General features: G+C 43.1%; 1 protein-coding gene across 1 annotated transcript in view; it reads left to right on the forward strand.

Moving 5' to 3' along the window:
• dlec1 (DLEC1 cilia and flagella associated protein) overlaps window positions 1-18,594 on the forward strand; it is a gene marked incomplete at its 3' end in the record, with an annotated part of 153,270 nt that overhangs the window by 106,785 nt on the left and 27,891 nt on the right. The window contains exons 25-27 of the mRNA XM_052016127.1: window positions 269-399; window positions 4,306-4,484; window positions 14,259-14,410. Coding sequence (XP_051872087.1) covers window positions 269-399; window positions 4,306-4,484; window positions 14,259-14,410 — 462 coding nt within the window. The remainder of the gene's footprint in view (window positions 1-268; window positions 400-4,305; window positions 4,485-14,258; window positions 14,411-18,594) is intronic.

The following is an 18,594-nucleotide window of genomic DNA, read 5'->3' on the forward strand; positions in this document are numbered from 1 at the left end:
GATTATTTGTTTCATATTTCTATAATTTTTTTTCCTTAGGGTTTCCTGTAGATTAATCTTCAATTCACAGAGAATGCAGGAGGCTCCTGATTAGCCTTTTTTTCCACAGAATCACAGAGTATAAGCACCCGCAATGATAGGTCATCTGTCAGCAGCATTTTATACCACTTGCGCAATTGGATAGAATTAGGTTTGTAAATGTTATTGCAGCTTTTGTAGGGTGCATCTTCAGCCTGCAGCCATTTGTTTTTGTGATGCTGCCTCTCAGGACGAGCTAAACGGAGTTACAGTCTCATGCACAGTGGAGGAAATGAAAGAACCGCTTTTGCTGGAATTATTCGCTAAACCAAAGGGCTTGGATGTGACTTACAGCATTCCTACTGATGACTGTGGGGAAAGGTAAATGTTGCATGTATTACTGCCTCATTGAAACATTATTGTTATAGAGTCATAGAGTCATACGGTACGGAAACTGGCTCTTCAGCCCAACTGGTCCATGCCGACCAAGATGCTCCATTCAAGCTAGTCCCATTTTCCAGTGTTTGGCCCATAGCTTTCTAAACCTTTCCAATCCATGTTCTGATAGAATTATTGTAGAACTGGACAACGCTCATTCATAGAACCCAAGCTAATTCCTTTTAATTAAGACAAACTATTCTATTCTTTCTCTATAAGCTATAAGATTCTCTATTATTACTTCTTTCTCTTCTGTCACAAACTCAAACATTTATCTTTCCACAATCTCACCATTCTTGAAACCTCTAAGTAGCTCTTCTATCTATGGGAATAGCATAAATACGAAGTTAGGGAAATGCATGAGAGAGAAAGAACCCACTGACAGGGTGAGATGAAGTTATTGGGAAACGATGTTTAGGTCCTAAAAAAGTTAGGATAGGCCAATGGGCCAAGTGGCCTGGTTTTCTGCCATGTAGTGTGATTCATTGCGTTAACACACAAGCAGCCTTTTGAATGTGTCTGTTGTCTCTCCACTCAAAGAAATGACATTTTAATGTTCTTCCGAAATGAGCGTAGTGCGAAAGGCTGCTTTTATCGCAAATCCCCAGTTGGCTGGAGTGCGTTGATTCAACCACATAGTGGGATGCTGGATTCAACTGCAGGACAGGCAGTACTCGATTCATTTGGAGTTTGGTGTTCCCTATTAGAGGGGCTGACTACTGAAGGAGCAAACATTGGGGTTTTTTTGGTCCTGAATTATTAAGCCTATCACTCTATAATACCATCCAGTATTAGCCTGCTATAAATCAAATTTCAAGTTTGAAGTTTCAAATTTATTGTCATGAGCACATACACCCAGGGCATAAATGCCATGAAAATTGCCTTTTTGCAGCAGCAGCACAGTACATTACAAACATGCCAACCATAAATTACATGTATTAATTTGTTTAACATATGACAGAATAAACATAAGTGAAAATTGCCCATTCATATCAGGTAAGAACAGATCAGGAAAATCAAAAGAACTGCAGACGCTGGAATTCTGAAATGAAAACACACGATGCTGGAAATGCTCAGCAGGTCATCCTGCGTCTAGGGAAGAGAAACAGAGTTAACATTTCAGGACAAAGACCCTTTGCCAGAACCGGGTGTTGAATAATTTGAACATTGCTGTGATCCTGGGTGGGTCCAAATTGTGAAGGGCAGAATTTCAGTGGGAATCCACATGGGATGAGTTGGAGCTGGACATATTTGCTAAGGAAAGAGATGTGGCTTTGGAAGCAAGGTTTAGACAACACCTTATCCAACTGTCTTTGCAGCAGTTAACCAGATATTAAACTTTAATTACTGGAGACTTTGGAGAGTTGACAATGTACCTCATGCTCCCCACTGTAAGAAGCCCCATAAAAACATTTCATACATGTGTCCTTGTATCCATAATTGAACACAATACTCCAAGTGTGGTCTAACCAGAGTTCTATAGAGCTGCAACATTACCTCACAGCTCTTGAACTCAGTCCCCCAACTAATGAAGGCCAGTACACCATACGCCTTAATGACTTGCACAGCAATTTTGAGGGATCTATGGTCTTGGACCCCAAGGTCCCTCTTTTCCTCCACACTGCTAAGAATCCTTCCATTAACCTTGTACTCTGCCTTCAAGTTCAATCTTCCAAAGTGTATCACTTCACACTTGTCCGGATTGAACTCCATCTGCCACTTCTCCACCCAACTCTGCATCCTGTGTAGATCCCATTGTAACCTACAACAACCTTCTACCCTATCCACAAAACCTCCAACCTTCAGGTCATCTGCAAACTTACCAACAAATCCCTCCACTTCATCATCCAAGTCATTTATAAAAATCACAAACAGTCGGGGTCTCAGAACAGATCCCTGCAGAACACCACTAGTTACCGACCTCTAGGCAGATTACTCTCCATCTACTACTACCCTCTGACTTCTATGGGCAAGCCAATTCCAAATCCACGCAGCCACATCTCCATAGATCCCATGCCTCATGACTTTCTGGATGAGCCTACCATGGGGAACCTTGTCAAACACCTTACTAAAGTCCATATACGCCACATCCACCACTCTATCTTCATCAATTTTTGTCACCTCCTCAAAAAACTCAATGAGGCTCATGAGGCATGACTTGCCCCTCACAAAGCCATGCTATCCCTAATAAGATTATTCTTTTCCAAATGTTCGTAAATCCTGTCCCTAAGAATCCTCTCCAATTGCTTGCCCACCAATGACGTAAGACTCACTGGTCTATAATTCCCAGGATTATCCCTATTACCATTCTTGAACAAGAGAACAACACTTGCCATCCTCCAATCCTCTGGTACCACTCCTGTGGCCAAGGAGGATGCAAATATCATTGTCAATGTTCCAGCAATCTCTTCCCTCGCTTTCCGTAGTAACCTGGGGTATATCCTGTCTGGCCCCGGGGACTTATCTAACCAAATGTTTTTCAGAAGTTCCAACACTGCCTCCTACTTAAACTCAACACATTAGCCTGTTCTACACTGACCTCACATTTGTCAAAGATTCTCTCTCTGGTGAACACTGAAGCAAAGTATTCATTAAGACCTCCCCTACCTCCTCTGCCTCCAGGCACATGTTTCCCCCTTTATCCCTGAGGGTCCTACCCTCACTCTAGTCATCCTCCTGTTCTTTACGTATGTGTAGAATGTCTTGGCCTTCTTGCCAAGGCCTCCTCTTGTCCCCTTCTAGCTCTCCTAAGTCCCTTCTTCAGCTCCTTCCTGGCTACCTTATGATTCTCAAGAGCCCTGCCTGATTTTTGCTTCCTAAACCTTAAGTATGCTTCCTTCTTCCTCTTGACTAAATGTTTAACCTCTCTTGTCAACCATGGTTCCTTTTCCCTACCATCCTCTCCCTGTCTCAGTGGGACAAAGCTATCCAGAACCCCATGCAAGTGTTCCCTGAACAGCCTCCATATTTCTGCTGTGGTTTGGTTTGGTTTGGTTTATTATTGTCACTTGTACAGTGAAAAACTTGTCTTGCATACCGATCGTACAGGTCAATTCATTACACAGTGCAGTTACATTGGGTTAGTACAGAGTGCATTGAGGTAGTACAGGTAAAAACAATAACAGTACAAAGTGTCACAGCTACAGAGAAAGTGCAGTGCAATAAGGTGCAAGGTCACAACAAGGTAGATCGTGAGGTCAGAGTCCATCTCATTGTATAAGGGAACAGTTCAATAGTCTTATCACAGTGGGGTAGAAGTCTGGTGGTATATACCCTCAGGCTCCTGTATCTGCATTTCCCGAAGAGCATCTGTTCCCAATTTACACTCCCAAGTTCCTGCCTAATACCATTGCAATTAGCACTGCCCCAGTTAAAAAACTTTCCCTAATTGTCTGTGAACTCCACCTTTGTTGACTCCACCTTTGTGGTGTTTTGCTTCCAGAAGGCTAGTAGTATCGTCAACGATGCCTGCGACCCCAGCCGTACCCTCTTCTCTCCTCTACCTTCTGGGAAAAGCTACAGGAGCTTGAAAACCCAAGTGACCAGACTGAAGAACAGCATCTTCCCCACTGCTGTCAGACTTCTGAACCAATCACCTCTTTCACATCCCCTTCCCGGTGGTGCTGCCGTATTCTCGAACTCTTAACCCTATCTCTATTATTAATTCCATTATTGTCACTTTAGCATTTCTTTTTGTGCTACTTCAGATTGTGCTGCAATCTTGCACCGTTCCATTGTTTTGCACTTGTCGTTGTATTTATTATTGTTTATTCCGTGAGCTTCACATGAGCAAGGAATTTCATTGCACCCCGGTGAATCAACTAATCTGATCTGATCTTCTTCATGCAGTGACTTGCCAGTTCTGGACTTCGGTGAAATGGTGGTACACGGCACAGCGAAAAGAAAGCTGCTCATTACCAACAACACAGCCATTGCTGGCCTGTTCAGCCTGGAAGTGGAGTACTTCAGCAGTTGTCCTCCACTGCCCCCTGCAGTCAGCAGGCTGCCTCCTCATGGACCTCCTCCCAGTCAGTAAGTTGCACTGTCATTGAACCAGGGTCTGAGGAGCTCATTATTCCCATTCTGTTCACCCAAAAATCTAATTAATGACATAGAACTGGACAGGAAAAAACACAAAACAGACCATTTGGCCCAGCCAGTCTGGTGGTGATTAACAAACCACACAGACTTCAGAGGTTTAGAAAGGAGCCTCACCACCATCTCAAGGGCATCAGTTGTGGGTATTAAGTCATGGCCTTGTTGTTCACATTCATAGAATTGGGCAGGTGAGTGGTGCTACAGGTGGTTCTGCTGACTCACAGCTGTCTGTGTGGAGTTTGCACGCTCTTCCTGTGACCGTGTGATGCTCAGGTTTCCTCCCACACCCCAGAGACGTGCTGGGTGTTAGGCTAATGGCCACTAAATTACTCCTAGTGTAGGTGGGTGATAGGAGAGTTGGGGAGGTGTTAATGGGCAGATGTGAGAGAAGAGGTTACAGTGGGAGAATGGGATTGAGGGATTACTGAAAGAGCTGGCACAGCCTGAATGGGCCAAATGGCCTCTTTCTGCACTATAAGGAAATATGAAAATGAATGAAAAGAAATGATTGCTGCTACAAATACTAAGTTCTGTAGTGCACTCCACAGAGTAACGTTTCCCATATTGTCTCTTCTAAATTTCTTACAGTTACAACACTAAGAGACTGTTGCTCCTCCAGCTCTGGCCTCTATTGTACATAATCAATTTCCATTGTCTACCATTGTATCATAAATTATAGCACAGCACAGAAACAAGCCCTTTCAGCCCATCTTGTCCATGCTGACCATGATGCCTTTCTACACTAATCCCATTTGCCTGCATTAGACCAATGTTCCTCTTTGCCTTTCCTGTCTGATGCCTTTTAAGCTTTGCAAGTGTACCTTCCTCCACCACCTCCTCTGGCAGCTTATTCCAGATAGCCACCACCCTCTGTGTGAAAAACTTTCCCCTCAGATATCCTTTAAATTTCTCCCTTCTCTCCTTAAATCAGAATCAGAATCAGATTTATTACCACTGACATATGTCGTGAAATGTGTTGTTTTGTGGCAGCAGGTACAGTGCAATAAGTAATGCAGATGGTAAATCTATGCCCTCTAGTTCTAGACTGCTCTACCCTGGAAAAAAGACTGTCACCATTCACCTTATCTACGCCTCTCATAATTTTATAAACCTCTATAAGGTTACCCCGCAGCCTTCTATGCTCCAGTGAGAATAAACCCAGCCCATCCAATCTTTCTTTATAACTACGGCCCTCTGTTCCAGGCAACATCCTGGTGTAGCACAATTAATTTGCATTAAGAGCATAAAATACCAGAAGTGCACAACATCTGTGGAACAGTTAATACTGCCTCACCTCCTGGTTTGGTAGCTGCAAGGACTACGAACAACAGCAGCTCAATAGGACGGTGAAGACAGCCAGCAGGATCATTGGTGCCCCGCTCCCCTTTTTGATGGAGATCTATCAGCAACGCTGCGTTCGCAGAGCTACAGCCATCATTAAGGACTTTCATCACCCTTCTCATGACCTGTTTTCCCTCCTGCTGTTGGGGAAGAGGTATAGGAGCATCTGCTCTAGATCTAGTAGGATGCCGAACAGCTTTTTCCCACAAGCAGTCAGGATCATAAATCGACTGTGTCCCCTTTCACTTCCACTGACAAGCTCTCCCTCCACACACACGGACACACTCACACCAATACAGAAACAGTTTGACGGTTAGTTACCTGATACGTTGAACTTCATCTCGAACTGAATAAGCACTTATTAATACATGAATGCACTTTAACAGATATAAATACGTGGTGTTGATATGTTTTTAGTTTTATTTTAGAGATGTTTTTCTAGACTATTTTAGATATTTATCACTTCTTTTTGTTGCACTGATATGAGCTGGTGAGAAACAGTATTTCGTTTTTTTTGTGTATGTAAATACTCAGAGAAATGACAATAAAGTAAATCTTGAATCTTGAATAGAAGTCATAGAGTCATACTGCATGGAAATAGGCCATTCCGCCCAACGCGTCATACTGACCAATGGGCACCCATCTGTATTACTCCAGCACTTGGCCCATTGCCCTCTATGCCTGGGCGATTCAAGTGCTCATTTGGACACCTCTTAAATGCTGTCAACTACTCAGCTTCCACTGCTTTCTGTCAGTGTATTTCAAGTACTCACCACTCTCTGGATGAGAAAGGTGTCCTTCGTATCCTTCCTAACTCTCTTCTCCCTTACCCTAAATCTATGTTCTCTAGGTTTATGTACCTCAGAATCAGAATGAAGTTTATTACCACTGACTTGTATGTTGTGAAATGTGTTGTTTTGCGGCAGTACAGTGACATAAAGTTACAATGAATTACAAAATAAATGAATAGTGCAAAAAAAGGAATAATGAGGTAGTGTTCATGGGTTCATGGACCGTTCAGAAATCTGATGGCGGAGGGGAAGAAGCTGTTCCTGAATCGTTGAGTGTGGGTCTTCAGGCTCCTGTACCTCCTCCCTGATGGTAATAACAAGAGTGTCCCAGATAGTGAGGGGAAATATCCTTATCTTTGATAAGAGGAAAAGTTTCCTGCAGTCTACCCTATCTAAATCCCATTGAAGGGTTGATATTTGACACCTACCTTGTCCCGTTACACTTGTTGATTGACTTGCAATTTCCCTCATCTTAACTTTTTTATTTTATCAACGTGTCATCATCTTGGCTCAGATTTGGCGTCAAGTTTAAGCTCCACATTACTGGCACTGACATCCTCTAAGCTATAGTACCGATGGACTGTTGCAGCAACCACAGCCCCCAGCTCCAGCCCACCTGTTTCTGCAAAAACTAAGCTCCTGTCTGCTTCAGCTCAGAGGAAAGGTAGATTTGCCGAAGGTCAGGGAATACTTTTCACCTGATCTCAGAATAATTAGAAAATAAGCCTGTTTTAAGTACATGGTTCGCTGAAAGCAGTGTCACAGGTAGACAGGGTGGTGAAGAAGGTGTTTGGTATTCTGGCCATCAGTCAGGGCAGTGGATGTTATGTTGCAGTTGTAGAAGACTGCATTTGGAATATTGTGTTCAGTTTTGGTTGCCCTGCTATAGGAAAGACATAATTAAACTGGAAAGAGCGCAGAGAAGATTTACAAGGATGTTGCCAGGACTCAAAGGCCTGAATCATAGGGAGAGGTGGACAGGCTAGGACTTTATTCCTTGGAACGTAGGAGACTGAGAAATGATCTTATAGAGGTGTATAACATCATGAAGGGCATAGATAGGGTGAACACACCCAGTCATTTTCCCAGGATTGGGAAATCAAGAACTTGAGGGCACAGGTTTAAGGTGAGAGGGGAAAGATTTAATTCGAACTTGAGGGACATCTTTTTTACACAAAGGGTGGTATGAATATGGAATGAGCTGCCAGAGGAAGTGGTTAGGGCAAGTACAATAACAACTTTTAAAAGACAGTTGGACAGGTACATGGATTGGAAACAGGCTATGGGCCAAATGCTGGCAAATGGGACTAGCTTGGATGGGGCATCTTGGTCTGCATGGACCAGATGGGCCAAAGGGCCTGCTTCTGTGCTGTATAACTCTATCTACGATTGGAAACACCCAACAGGAGACACAAAAGGCAGAGTTAACATTATATTGAATATCAGAGCTGCCACAAGCAGGATTATCTGAAATTGCTGAATTCATTGTTGAATCTTGAGTGCTGTAATGTGTATGGATGCAAGATGAGGTGTTGTTGCTTAAGTCTATGTTGGGCACTATTGGAATGACGTAGGAGAGGTTAGTGGGATGGAGAATTAAGGTGACAGGAGTTTAAACCGGTAGCTTAAAATCACCCTTGCAGACTGAACAGAGGATTTCAGGGAAGTGATCACCTAATCTACCCTTAGTTTCCCAGTAGGGGACACCACAGTGTGAGAAATGTCCTCATTCACCTCGTCCTGTTTACATCTCCTCCAGATGGATCAGCTGCAGTTAATCAGCCTTTGCCACCTTCATGGCGAACACTAACACCATCTGTGTCATTCACTCTCCACCCTGTTGGAGACATTCTCTTCATCTTTTCCACACCTCCCCCTTCTCTGCAACTTAAAATATGCTTATTTTCAAAATTTTCCGATAAAAGGTCATTGACTTGACTTGATAACTCCTCTGTTTCTTCCTCTGCAGGTGTTGCCCAACCTGCTGTGTGTTTCCAGCATATTCTCTTTTTCAGATTTGAGGCAACTGCAGGTTTTTGTTTTTTATGAATTTGCATTAGTTGCCTCTAGAATCATTGTTCAGGATCAATAGGAACTTTTCACAGTCTTTCCAAGTGTATTGTGTTCTTTCTTTGTTACTTGACCCCATTCCCACTAACTCCTGATGACAAACCTTCCTTCTTGACTTCCAATCCATATTGTAAATGGTTCCCTGCCTTTGGAGACAGACCCTACCGCTCGTCATCAGCTCCTTATTGTTCCTGGCACAACTCTCAATAAACTTTTATCCTCAGTCCCTTGCAAGCTGCTGAAGCATCACCATGAGGTGTACATGATAAGAGGCATAGATCGAGTGGACAGTCAGAGACTTTTTCCCAGGGTGACAATGGCTAACACAAGGGGACATAAGGGGGATTGGAGGAAGGTATAAGGGGGATGTCAGCGGTAAGTTTTTTACACAGAGACTGGTAGGTGCGTGGAACGCACTGCCGGCAGAGGTTGTGAGGGCAGATACATTAGGGACGTTTAAGAGACTCTTAGATAGCCACATGAATGATAGAGAAATGGAGGGCTATGTGGGAGGGAAGGGTTAGATAGATCTTAGAGCAGGGTAAAATGTCAGCACAACATTGTGGGCCGAAGGGCCTGTACTGTGCTGGAATGTTCTATGCGCTCTACTTTCCCATATCAGCATCCATAAATTCAATAACTCTGTTTAAATTTCTCCCATCTGAGACTCAGCTGCCTTGTACCACAGAAGTGATCTTAAACACAATCATCAATGATATTCTCAATATGACTACACATGCTATCCATCCCTATTCCTCCTCGTACTCTAGATTTCTCTGCAGGTTTAGACATGGGCAATGAGACTATTCCCTCTGGCCCAGAGGTTCCTGTTTTAGCTTACCATTGCAGCTAGAATATTTCCTGACCATGCAACAGCGCTTCTGAAAAGCTCGTGTATACGTTCTTGTCATTCTTTCCTCTTCCTTGTCCACATGCTGACTTTTTGGGACCCAGTCAGCTTCTATCCAGTTCCACCAAAGCACTGCTTATTCAAAATATAATCTAGGAGCTGGGAATAGCTCCGGATAAACGTTGGGCAGGCCTAAACCACCGTCTTCAGACATGCACATTTTTCTCATCCCTACCTTCAGCTCTGTTGCCCTTCACTGTCACCATCACCAACTGCACTTTGTAGTTGCAACCCTGCATTTGACTCTGATGTGCTTAGAATGGTGCAGTACTGGAGCAGCCCATTAGCCCACAATGTCTGTGCCGAACAATGATAGCAATTCAAACTGCACCTCTGCCCGCACGGGATTCATATCCCTCCATTCCCTGCCTGTTCGTGTCTGTCTGAATGCCTCTGCCTAAATGCTTCCATCCGCAATCTCCTCCATCACAAAGACCCTTGACTTCTATTGCTGCCTCCAGTTCAGCCTAACCACTGATGAAACAGCTACAATTGGTCAGGACTTTAGTCCCCCTTCTAGGTTCCTTGCCCCTGTGAAGCATTATAAGACAGCTTTTTTTCTATATTGAACACATAGAACTAATGCATGTTGTATGAACTTCAGGTTCAAACTTGCAACCTGCTACTACCTCAGACTCTAACACATTCAGGGCTGCCTCAGATTTTTTCCTCCTGCAGTCCTGTGCATTCCTTCTATCAAACAGTTCCACAGGCACCATATCTGGATGGCCAACGTCATGCATGTGGGCATGCAGCTCACCTCATCCTCTAGCCTAATGTGGCTTCACTGTTCCATATGTATGGCCTTGTCCTTTTTGAATTTGTTTCTGATCTGCCAAATTATCACTTGCAAACACAGTAGAGTAAACAGAGCCATGATATTAAAGTCTAATGCCTACAATCTTGCCTTTTGGTGGGGAGTTCCAGCATATTGGGCTCTTTTTCAACAATATCCAATAATACTTGTTTGATATCAAACTATATTCTGGAGAATTAAACATAATCTTCTAGAAACCTAAAACACTCAAATATGCAAAATATCTCCAACACCCAATGCTATTTACGATACCAAATGCTACAAAACAATATTTATCAATAAATCATGAGATCAAATAATCTCTTAATCCTTAATAATATTCCCTACTATTCAACAGTATTCTTCAGTGTTATTAATCAATAATATTTCCCAATAATCAATAAAACTGATATCTGTAATCAATTAGCATTGTTATGTTATCTAAATATATTTTACTGCCTGATCACATTCCTATGTTGATCAATTATTCTATTAGATACTCAATATTATTCTTTGGTAATCAATGATATTCTCAATTAAAATAATAACTTGCAATTAAAACAAGCTTAAAGCATAATAAGTGCCCTGAGGTGTTTCACAGAAGCAATTATCGAACAAAGAAGATTTTAGGTGAGGTGAGCAAAATACTCCCATATTCTCATGATTCTCAATTGTATATTCTGCTTATTGTGGAAGAATAACTCTGTATCCTGTGCTAATATTAAAGCTCAAGAACACCTCTCCTGAAGAGAACAGTGAGTCTTACAGAAGGTCCAAGCAAGTCACAGGACCAACTGCAGCGTGGTAAGAATATAAGGCATTATATAAGGCATCCTCACTGCAAGTATGACAATTTAGTTGTATTGGTAGTTTCCAAGTGTCTTTGAATAAGAGATGTGCCTCAAGCTCTGAGGTACTTCACATTCATGGAACCTTTAAGATGCATTTAAACAGACAGGTAGGACTGCTGTGGCTTGTTATAGCACACACTTCAACTGTACAAATCCGCCAGATCTTGACTGGTGCCAGCCCAATTTATATGCCCAAATCCTTTGGGTAGGGCTCAAGTCCACAACCTTCCAACCCAGAAAAGAGATCAGACCCAATCTGATGCAATGACAAATGAATACCTTGAGCAGGTAATCTAGATTGGAACTCCCAGTACAGTATTGAGGGACCGATGTCAATTGAGAAGTTAGATTTCTCTCGAAGCAACATGTCATTGTCATGCAAAATATTATCAAAATATCTTCACCTGCTGTGATGACAACATTGCAGGTTCTGCTCAAACATTCTACAAAAGAAGTAATTTATTCTGCTGCTAGTATACACCCCCACGAGGCCTGCAGAAGCCTACCTGGTGTCCTGATTCCAACCATAGCTCAGATTGCAGCATGGTCACTTCTGAGGCAGAAGATCAAGAGGCTCACCCACTTCAGTGACTCGAACATAAAATCCCAGCTGTCCCTCGGCTGCGGGATTGAGAGAGTTCTCCACTGTTGGAGACGCAGTTAGTGTTTTATAATGCTCCAATGAAACGCCTCAGGATGTTAAGAGCATTACTTTAGCTATAAGGAGAGGTTGGACAAACTTGGATTGTTTCCTCTGGAGTGTCGGAGGCTGAGGGGAGATCTGATAGGAGTTTATAAGATTATGAGAGACATAAACAGGGTAGACAGTCAGAATCTTTCTCCCAGGGTAGAAATACGAGAGGGCATAGATTTAAGTTGAGAGGGGGAAGATTTAAAGGAGATGTTCATGGCAAGTTTTCCACACAGAGAGTGGTGGATGCCTTGAATGGGCTGCCAGGGGTGGTGGTAGAAGCAGATACCAATACCAATAGTGGCATTCAAGAGGCTTTTAGACAGGCAGATGAATATGCAGGTAATGGAAGGATATGGATCATGTGCAGGCAGAAGGAATTAGTTTAATTTGGCATCTTGTTCGGTACAAACATTGTGGGCCATACTGTTCTACGTTCTATGTACGTGAATGGAAGATGCTGTGGCATCTTTCAGATGAGACGAAGCAGCACTCTTCATTGAAACAAGAGCTGAGAAATCTCCTACTGCCACCCAAGAGGGATGAATGTATAGCCTCCAGTTAACATTGGAATTACGCACGTATATCAGTGTTCACCAGGGAGAGGAACTTAAGCGAATGTGAGATCAGCGTAGAAAAGTCTAATGTGCTGGAGCATGTCAAGGTTAAAGAAAGAGGCAGCGTTGGAGCTTCTGAAAAACATTTGGATAGATAAGTCCCTGGGGCAAGACGGGATATACCCCAGGTTACTACGGAAAGCAGGGAAGAGATTGCTGGAGCATTGACAATGATATTTGCATCCTCCTTGGCCACAGGAGTGGTACCAGAGGATTGGAGGATGGCAAGTGTTGTTCCCTTGTTCAAGAATGGTAATAGGGATAATCCTAGGAATTATAGACCAGTGAGTCTTACGTCATTGGTGGGCAAGCAATTGGAGAGGATTCTTAGGGACAGGATTTACGAACATTTGGAAAAGAATAATCTTATTAGGGATACTCATCATGGCTTTGTGAGGAGCAGGTTGTGCCTCACGAACCTAATTGAGTTAGTAAGGTGTTTGACAAGGTTCCCCATGGCAGGCTCATCCAAAAAGTCATGAGGCATGGGATCCATGGAAACTTAGCTGCATGGATTTGAAGTTGGCTTGCCCACAGAAGGCAGTGGGTGGCAGTAGATGGAGCATATTCTGCCTGGAGGTTGGTGACCAGTGGTGTTCCGCAGGGGTCTGTTCAGGGACCCCTACTCTTCGTGTTTATTTTCAATGATGGATGAGGAAGTGGAAGGGTAGGTTAGTAAGTTTGCAGGTGACATGAAGGTTGGTGATGTTGTGGACAGTGTAGAAGGTTGTCGTAGGTTACAACGGGATATAGACAGGATGCAGAGTTGGGTGGAGAAGTGGCAGATGGAGTTCAATCCGGACAAGTGTGAAGTGATACACTTTGGAAGATCGAACTTGAAGGCAGAGTACGAGGTTATGGCAGGATTCTTCATAGTGTGGAGGAACAGGAGGATCTTGGGGTCCAAGTCCATAGATCCCTCAAAGTTGCCATGTAAGTTCATAGGATGGTTAAGAAGGTGTATGGTGTGCTTGCCTTCATGAGTCAGGGGACTGAGTTCAAGAGCTGTGAGGTAATGTTGCAGCTCTATAGAACTTTGGTTAACCACACTTAGAGTACGATGTTCAGTTCTGGTGGCCTCATTATAGGAAGGATGTGGAAGCTTTAGAGAGGGTGCAGAGGAGATTTACCAGGATGCTGCCTAGATTAGAGAACATGTCTTATGAGGATAGGTTGAGCAAGCTAGGGATTTTCTCTTTGGAGCGCAGGACGACGAGAGGTGACTTGATAGAGGCGTATAAGGTTATGATAGGGTAGACAGCCAGCATCTCTTTCCCAGGGTGGCAATGGCCAATACCAGAGGACATCTGTTTAAGGTGAGTGGAGGAAAGTTTAGGGGAGATGTCAGAGGTAGGTTTTTGCCTAGAGTGCACTGCCAGGGGTGGTGGTAGAGGCTGATTTAAGAGACTCTTAGATAGGCACATGTAAGAAAAATGGATGGTTATGGGCTGTGTAGGAGGGAAGTGTTAGATTGATCATGGAGTAGGTTTATATAGGTCGGCACAACATCATGGGCTGAAGGGCCTGTATTGTGCTTTACTGTTTTATGTTCTATATCCTGGACTAAATCGTGACTGTGGAAATGTTTGCAACATGCTGCTTCCAGATTGTTTAAAATTTCTTTCTCCTCCTGACAGAATTTGCAGATGCTCTGCTCTCCCACAAGAAAGGTGCAGCATTAGTTGTGCAACCCATGACAGGAACCCTGGAGCCGTACCAGCAGTTGGTGATCGAAATCACGGCCTATGCCAACATGTGGGGAGACTACCGCGATCACCTCATTTGTAGAGTTAGTATTTCCTTTCTTTATTATTCTTTGCTACTGTATTGGTATTGATTTATTATTGTAAGCCTGAAGACCCACACTCAACGTTTCAGGAACAGCTTCTCCCCTCCGCCATCAGATTTCTGAACGGTCCATGAGCACTACCTCATTATTCCTCTTTTGCGCTATTTATTTATTTTTGTAACTTATAGTCATTTTTATGTCTTGCACTACACATCTGCTGCTAAACAACAAATACTCGACAGATGTCAATGACAATAAACCTGATTCTGATTTTGATCGTCATGTGTACTGAGATAAAGTGAAAAACTTTTGTTTGCCTGCCATCCAGGCAGATCATGGCATGCACAATTACTTCGAGGTGGTAAAAAGAAAGACAGAATGCAAAATATAGTGTTACAGCTACAGAGAAAGTGCAGTGCAGGCAGACAAATAAAGTGTAAGGGCCACGACAATGTAAACTGGGAGATCAAAAACTCATCTTTGGCGTATGAAAGGTCCGTTCAAGAATCTGATAATTACCTACTATTTGAGGACAGAAACAAGGCTGTCGGCCCAACCCACCCATGCTGGTATAAATACTTCAAACAAGCCCACCCCTATTCCTCCATCTAGCCCTTTTCTACCATTCTTTTCTCCCTCATGTTTATCAAGCTTCCCCTTAAACACGTCTGTACCATTCACCTCAACACTTGAAATGGTTCTGATGTTCCACTCTCTGGATAAAGACGTATCCACTGAATTCCCTATTAGATTTGTTAGGAGCATCTCATTTTCATGGCCCCTATGTCTAATTGTGTAATTTTAAAACCTATGTCAGATTTCTTCTCAACTTTGTTTCAAAGGCTGTTCTGTTTAACATTAGTGGGTAAGGTTTTATAAGCAATAATCTGGGAAAAAAATTAAGAACCACTTGGCAAACTTTGAGTTAATTAATCTTTTGATGAAATAACAGAATGTTGATGAAGGGAATGTGATGAATGTTATTTATATTGATTTAAGAATATAATTGATAGGGAACCACGTAAAAGGCTTGAGAACAAAATGAAGCTTGTGGAGTAGAAGAGTTAGTGTTAGAATGGATAAAAATTGGCTTAAGGACAGAAAGTAGCAAGTCCTAGTAAATAGTTTGGAATTGGAATTGGAGTTCAAAGTGGTTTATTATTATCACATGTACTGAGATACAGTTAAAAGGTTTTGTTTGCATACCATCCTGACAGATGATTCCATACTTAAGTACATCAAGATAGTAAAGAAAACAGAATTTCGAATATAGTGTTACAGTTACAGAGAAGTGCAGTGCAGGTCGACCAAGAAAGTGCAAGGGCCACAACAAGGTAGATTGGGAGATCCAAAGTTCATCTTTAGCAAATGAGAGGTCCGTTCAAGAGTCTGATGTCAGCGGAATAGAAGCTGTCCTTGAACCTGGTGGTGCATGTTGTCAAGATTTTGTATCTTCTACCCAATGGTGTGGGCAGTAGGAGGGGAGAAGAGAGAGTGACTGGGGTGGGAGGCGTCTTTGATTACGTAGGCTGCTTTCCCGAGTCTCAAGGTAGCACCGGAGCGCGGTGATTCTTTGCGAGCTGATCCCAGCAGATCCACTCATTACATTTATTATAATTCTTCTAAATAGTTGCTTTGTAATGGAGGATGGTGGACAGTGATGTTCCTCTAAGATCAGGGCCAACAACATTGTTTAGTTTTGATATATGTAACTGATTGGGGTATTGAAATACAGAGCAAATTGCAAAATTTCCCAAAGATTAAACAAATTGAGATCCAGCAAAGAGTGAGAGTGATACAGGCTGAGTACAACAGGACATAGAACATAGAACATTACAGCACAGTACAGGCCCTTCGGCCCACAATGTTGTGCCGACATTTTATCCTACTCTAAGATCTATCTAGCCCTTCCCTCCCATATAGCCCTCCATTTCTCTATCATTCATGTGGCTAAGAGTCTCTTAATCTCCCTAATATATCTGCACCCACAACCTCTGTCAGCAGTGCGTTCCATGCACCCACTACTCTCTGTGTAAAAAACTTAGCTCTGATGTACCCCTAATACCTTCCTCCAATCGCCTTAAAATTATATCCCCTCGTGTTAGCCATTTTCACCCTGGGAAAAAGTCTCTGACTGTCCACTTGATCTATGCCTCTTATCATCTCGTAGACCTCTATCAAGTCACCTCTCATCCTCCTCCTCCCCAAAGAGAAAAGCCCTCGCTCACTCAACCTGTCCTCATAAGACATGCTCTCCAATCCAGGCAGCATCCTGGTAAATCTCCTCTGCACCTTCTCTAAAGGTCCACATCCTTCCTATAATGGTCCACATTATAATGGTCCACCTTCTCTAAAGGTCCACATCCTTCCTATAATGGTCCACATTATAATGGTCCACCTTCTCTAAAGGTCCACATCCTTCCATAATGGTCCACTATAAGAGGTCCACATGCTCCTCTCCATATGCTCCTAGAGACAAAAGGAGAGGAGCAGTATGGGCAAACAAGTGGCAGGTGAAATTTCATACAGAGAAGTGTGAGGTGATAGGTTTTGGCACAAGGGTTGGGGAGTGGCAATATAGATTTAATGGCACAGTTCTAAAGAGTGCAGGAACAGAGGGACCTGGGGTTTCATGTGCATAGGTCTCTAAAGGTGGCATGTTGTATTGATGGAGTAGTGAGCACAGCGTATGGGATCTTGAGAATTCATAAGGAGAGATATTAAATACAAAAATGGTGATATTATGCTGAACCTTTATAAAGCTCTGGTTGGCCAGAACTACAATGTTGCATCCACACTTTAGGAAGGATGTAGAGGCCTAGGGAGAAGGGACGTTGTCCATAGGGTTAGTTTGGAGAAACTGTTATCGTTCTCATTGCGGCAAAGGAGGGCGAGAGCAGATTTGACAGAGGTGTGCATTTTTATGTAAGGTAGACAAAGGAAAGCTGTCCCCAGTATCAGGAGACAGATATAAAGTTTTTTGGTAAGAGAGATGACCGATTCGAGGAAGAACTTTCTCTCACAGTAGGTGGTAATGACGTGGAACGTAGTGTGCATGCAGGTGGTGGAGGTGCAGACTATCAGTGATGATTTAACAGGAGATTGGACGGGCACATGAGGGAACAACACCTGCAGAGCTTCAGGGGTAGAGAAGGGGAACAGAACTGACTGGATTTCTCCACAGAGGGTCAGCTGGATAACCTCCTCCTGTAAAGATTGATCCTAAACTGAGGTTATTTTCCTTCGAACAAAGGAAGCCGAGGCGACCTGTGAGAGGTATTTAAAATCCTCAAGGGTGTAGACAGAGAGAAGTTGTTCTCATAGGTGGAGGGATTAAGAACCAAAGGAATAGGCAAATGATTGGCAAAAGGACCAAAAATGACCGAAAGAAAACCTTTTCATGCATTGAGCAGGCAGAGAGTAGAATGTACTGTAAGGTTGGGCTTGGGGGAGAGGTGGGGAGAGAAGTAGAAGCACTGTCAATCCTGGCATTCAAAAGAGTTGTTCAAAAGTTTCAAGAAAAGTTCAAAACTGGATAAGAGATTGGAAGGAAAAAGATTACAGAGTGACATCTTCAAGAGGCAGTGCCTCGAGAAGGCAGCATCCATCATTAAGGACCCTCACCCTATGAGACGTGCCCTCCTTTCATTACTACCATCAGGGAGGAGGTACAGGAACCTGAAGACCCACACTGAATGATTCAAGAACTGCTTCTTCCCTCCGCCATCAGATTTCTGAACGGTCCATGAACCCATGAACACTACCTCATTATTCCTCTTTTTCTGCACCAATTATTTATCTTTGTAATTTATAGGCTTTTACGTGTTTGCACTGTACTGCTGCCGCAAAACAACAAATTTCACTTCATATGTCAGTGATAATAAACCTGACTCTGATCCTGATTCTGAAACCCTGCATCAGGTCCTGAAGCAGAGTTTTGACCCTCTCTTCCTTTCCTTTCCTCCCACAGATGGTGTTCGACGCGCTGAGTTCCTCCAGCAGATTGTTGCTGCAGATTCCCGCATCTGCAGTCTCTTGTGTCTCCTGTCTAGAATATAGACATAGAACGTAGAAAAACTACAGCACAATTCAGGCCCTTCAGCCCACAAAGCTGTGGTGAATATGTCCCTACCCTAGAAATTACTAGGCTTACCCATAGCCCTCTATTTTTCTCAGCTCCATGG

Source organism: Pristis pectinata, chromosome 5, assembly GCF_009764475.1.
Source record: "Pristis pectinata isolate sPriPec2 chromosome 5, sPriPec2.1.pri, whole genome shotgun sequence".
Classification (NCBI taxonomy): Eukaryota; Metazoa; Chordata; class Chondrichthyes; order Rhinopristiformes; family Pristidae; genus Pristis; species Pristis pectinata.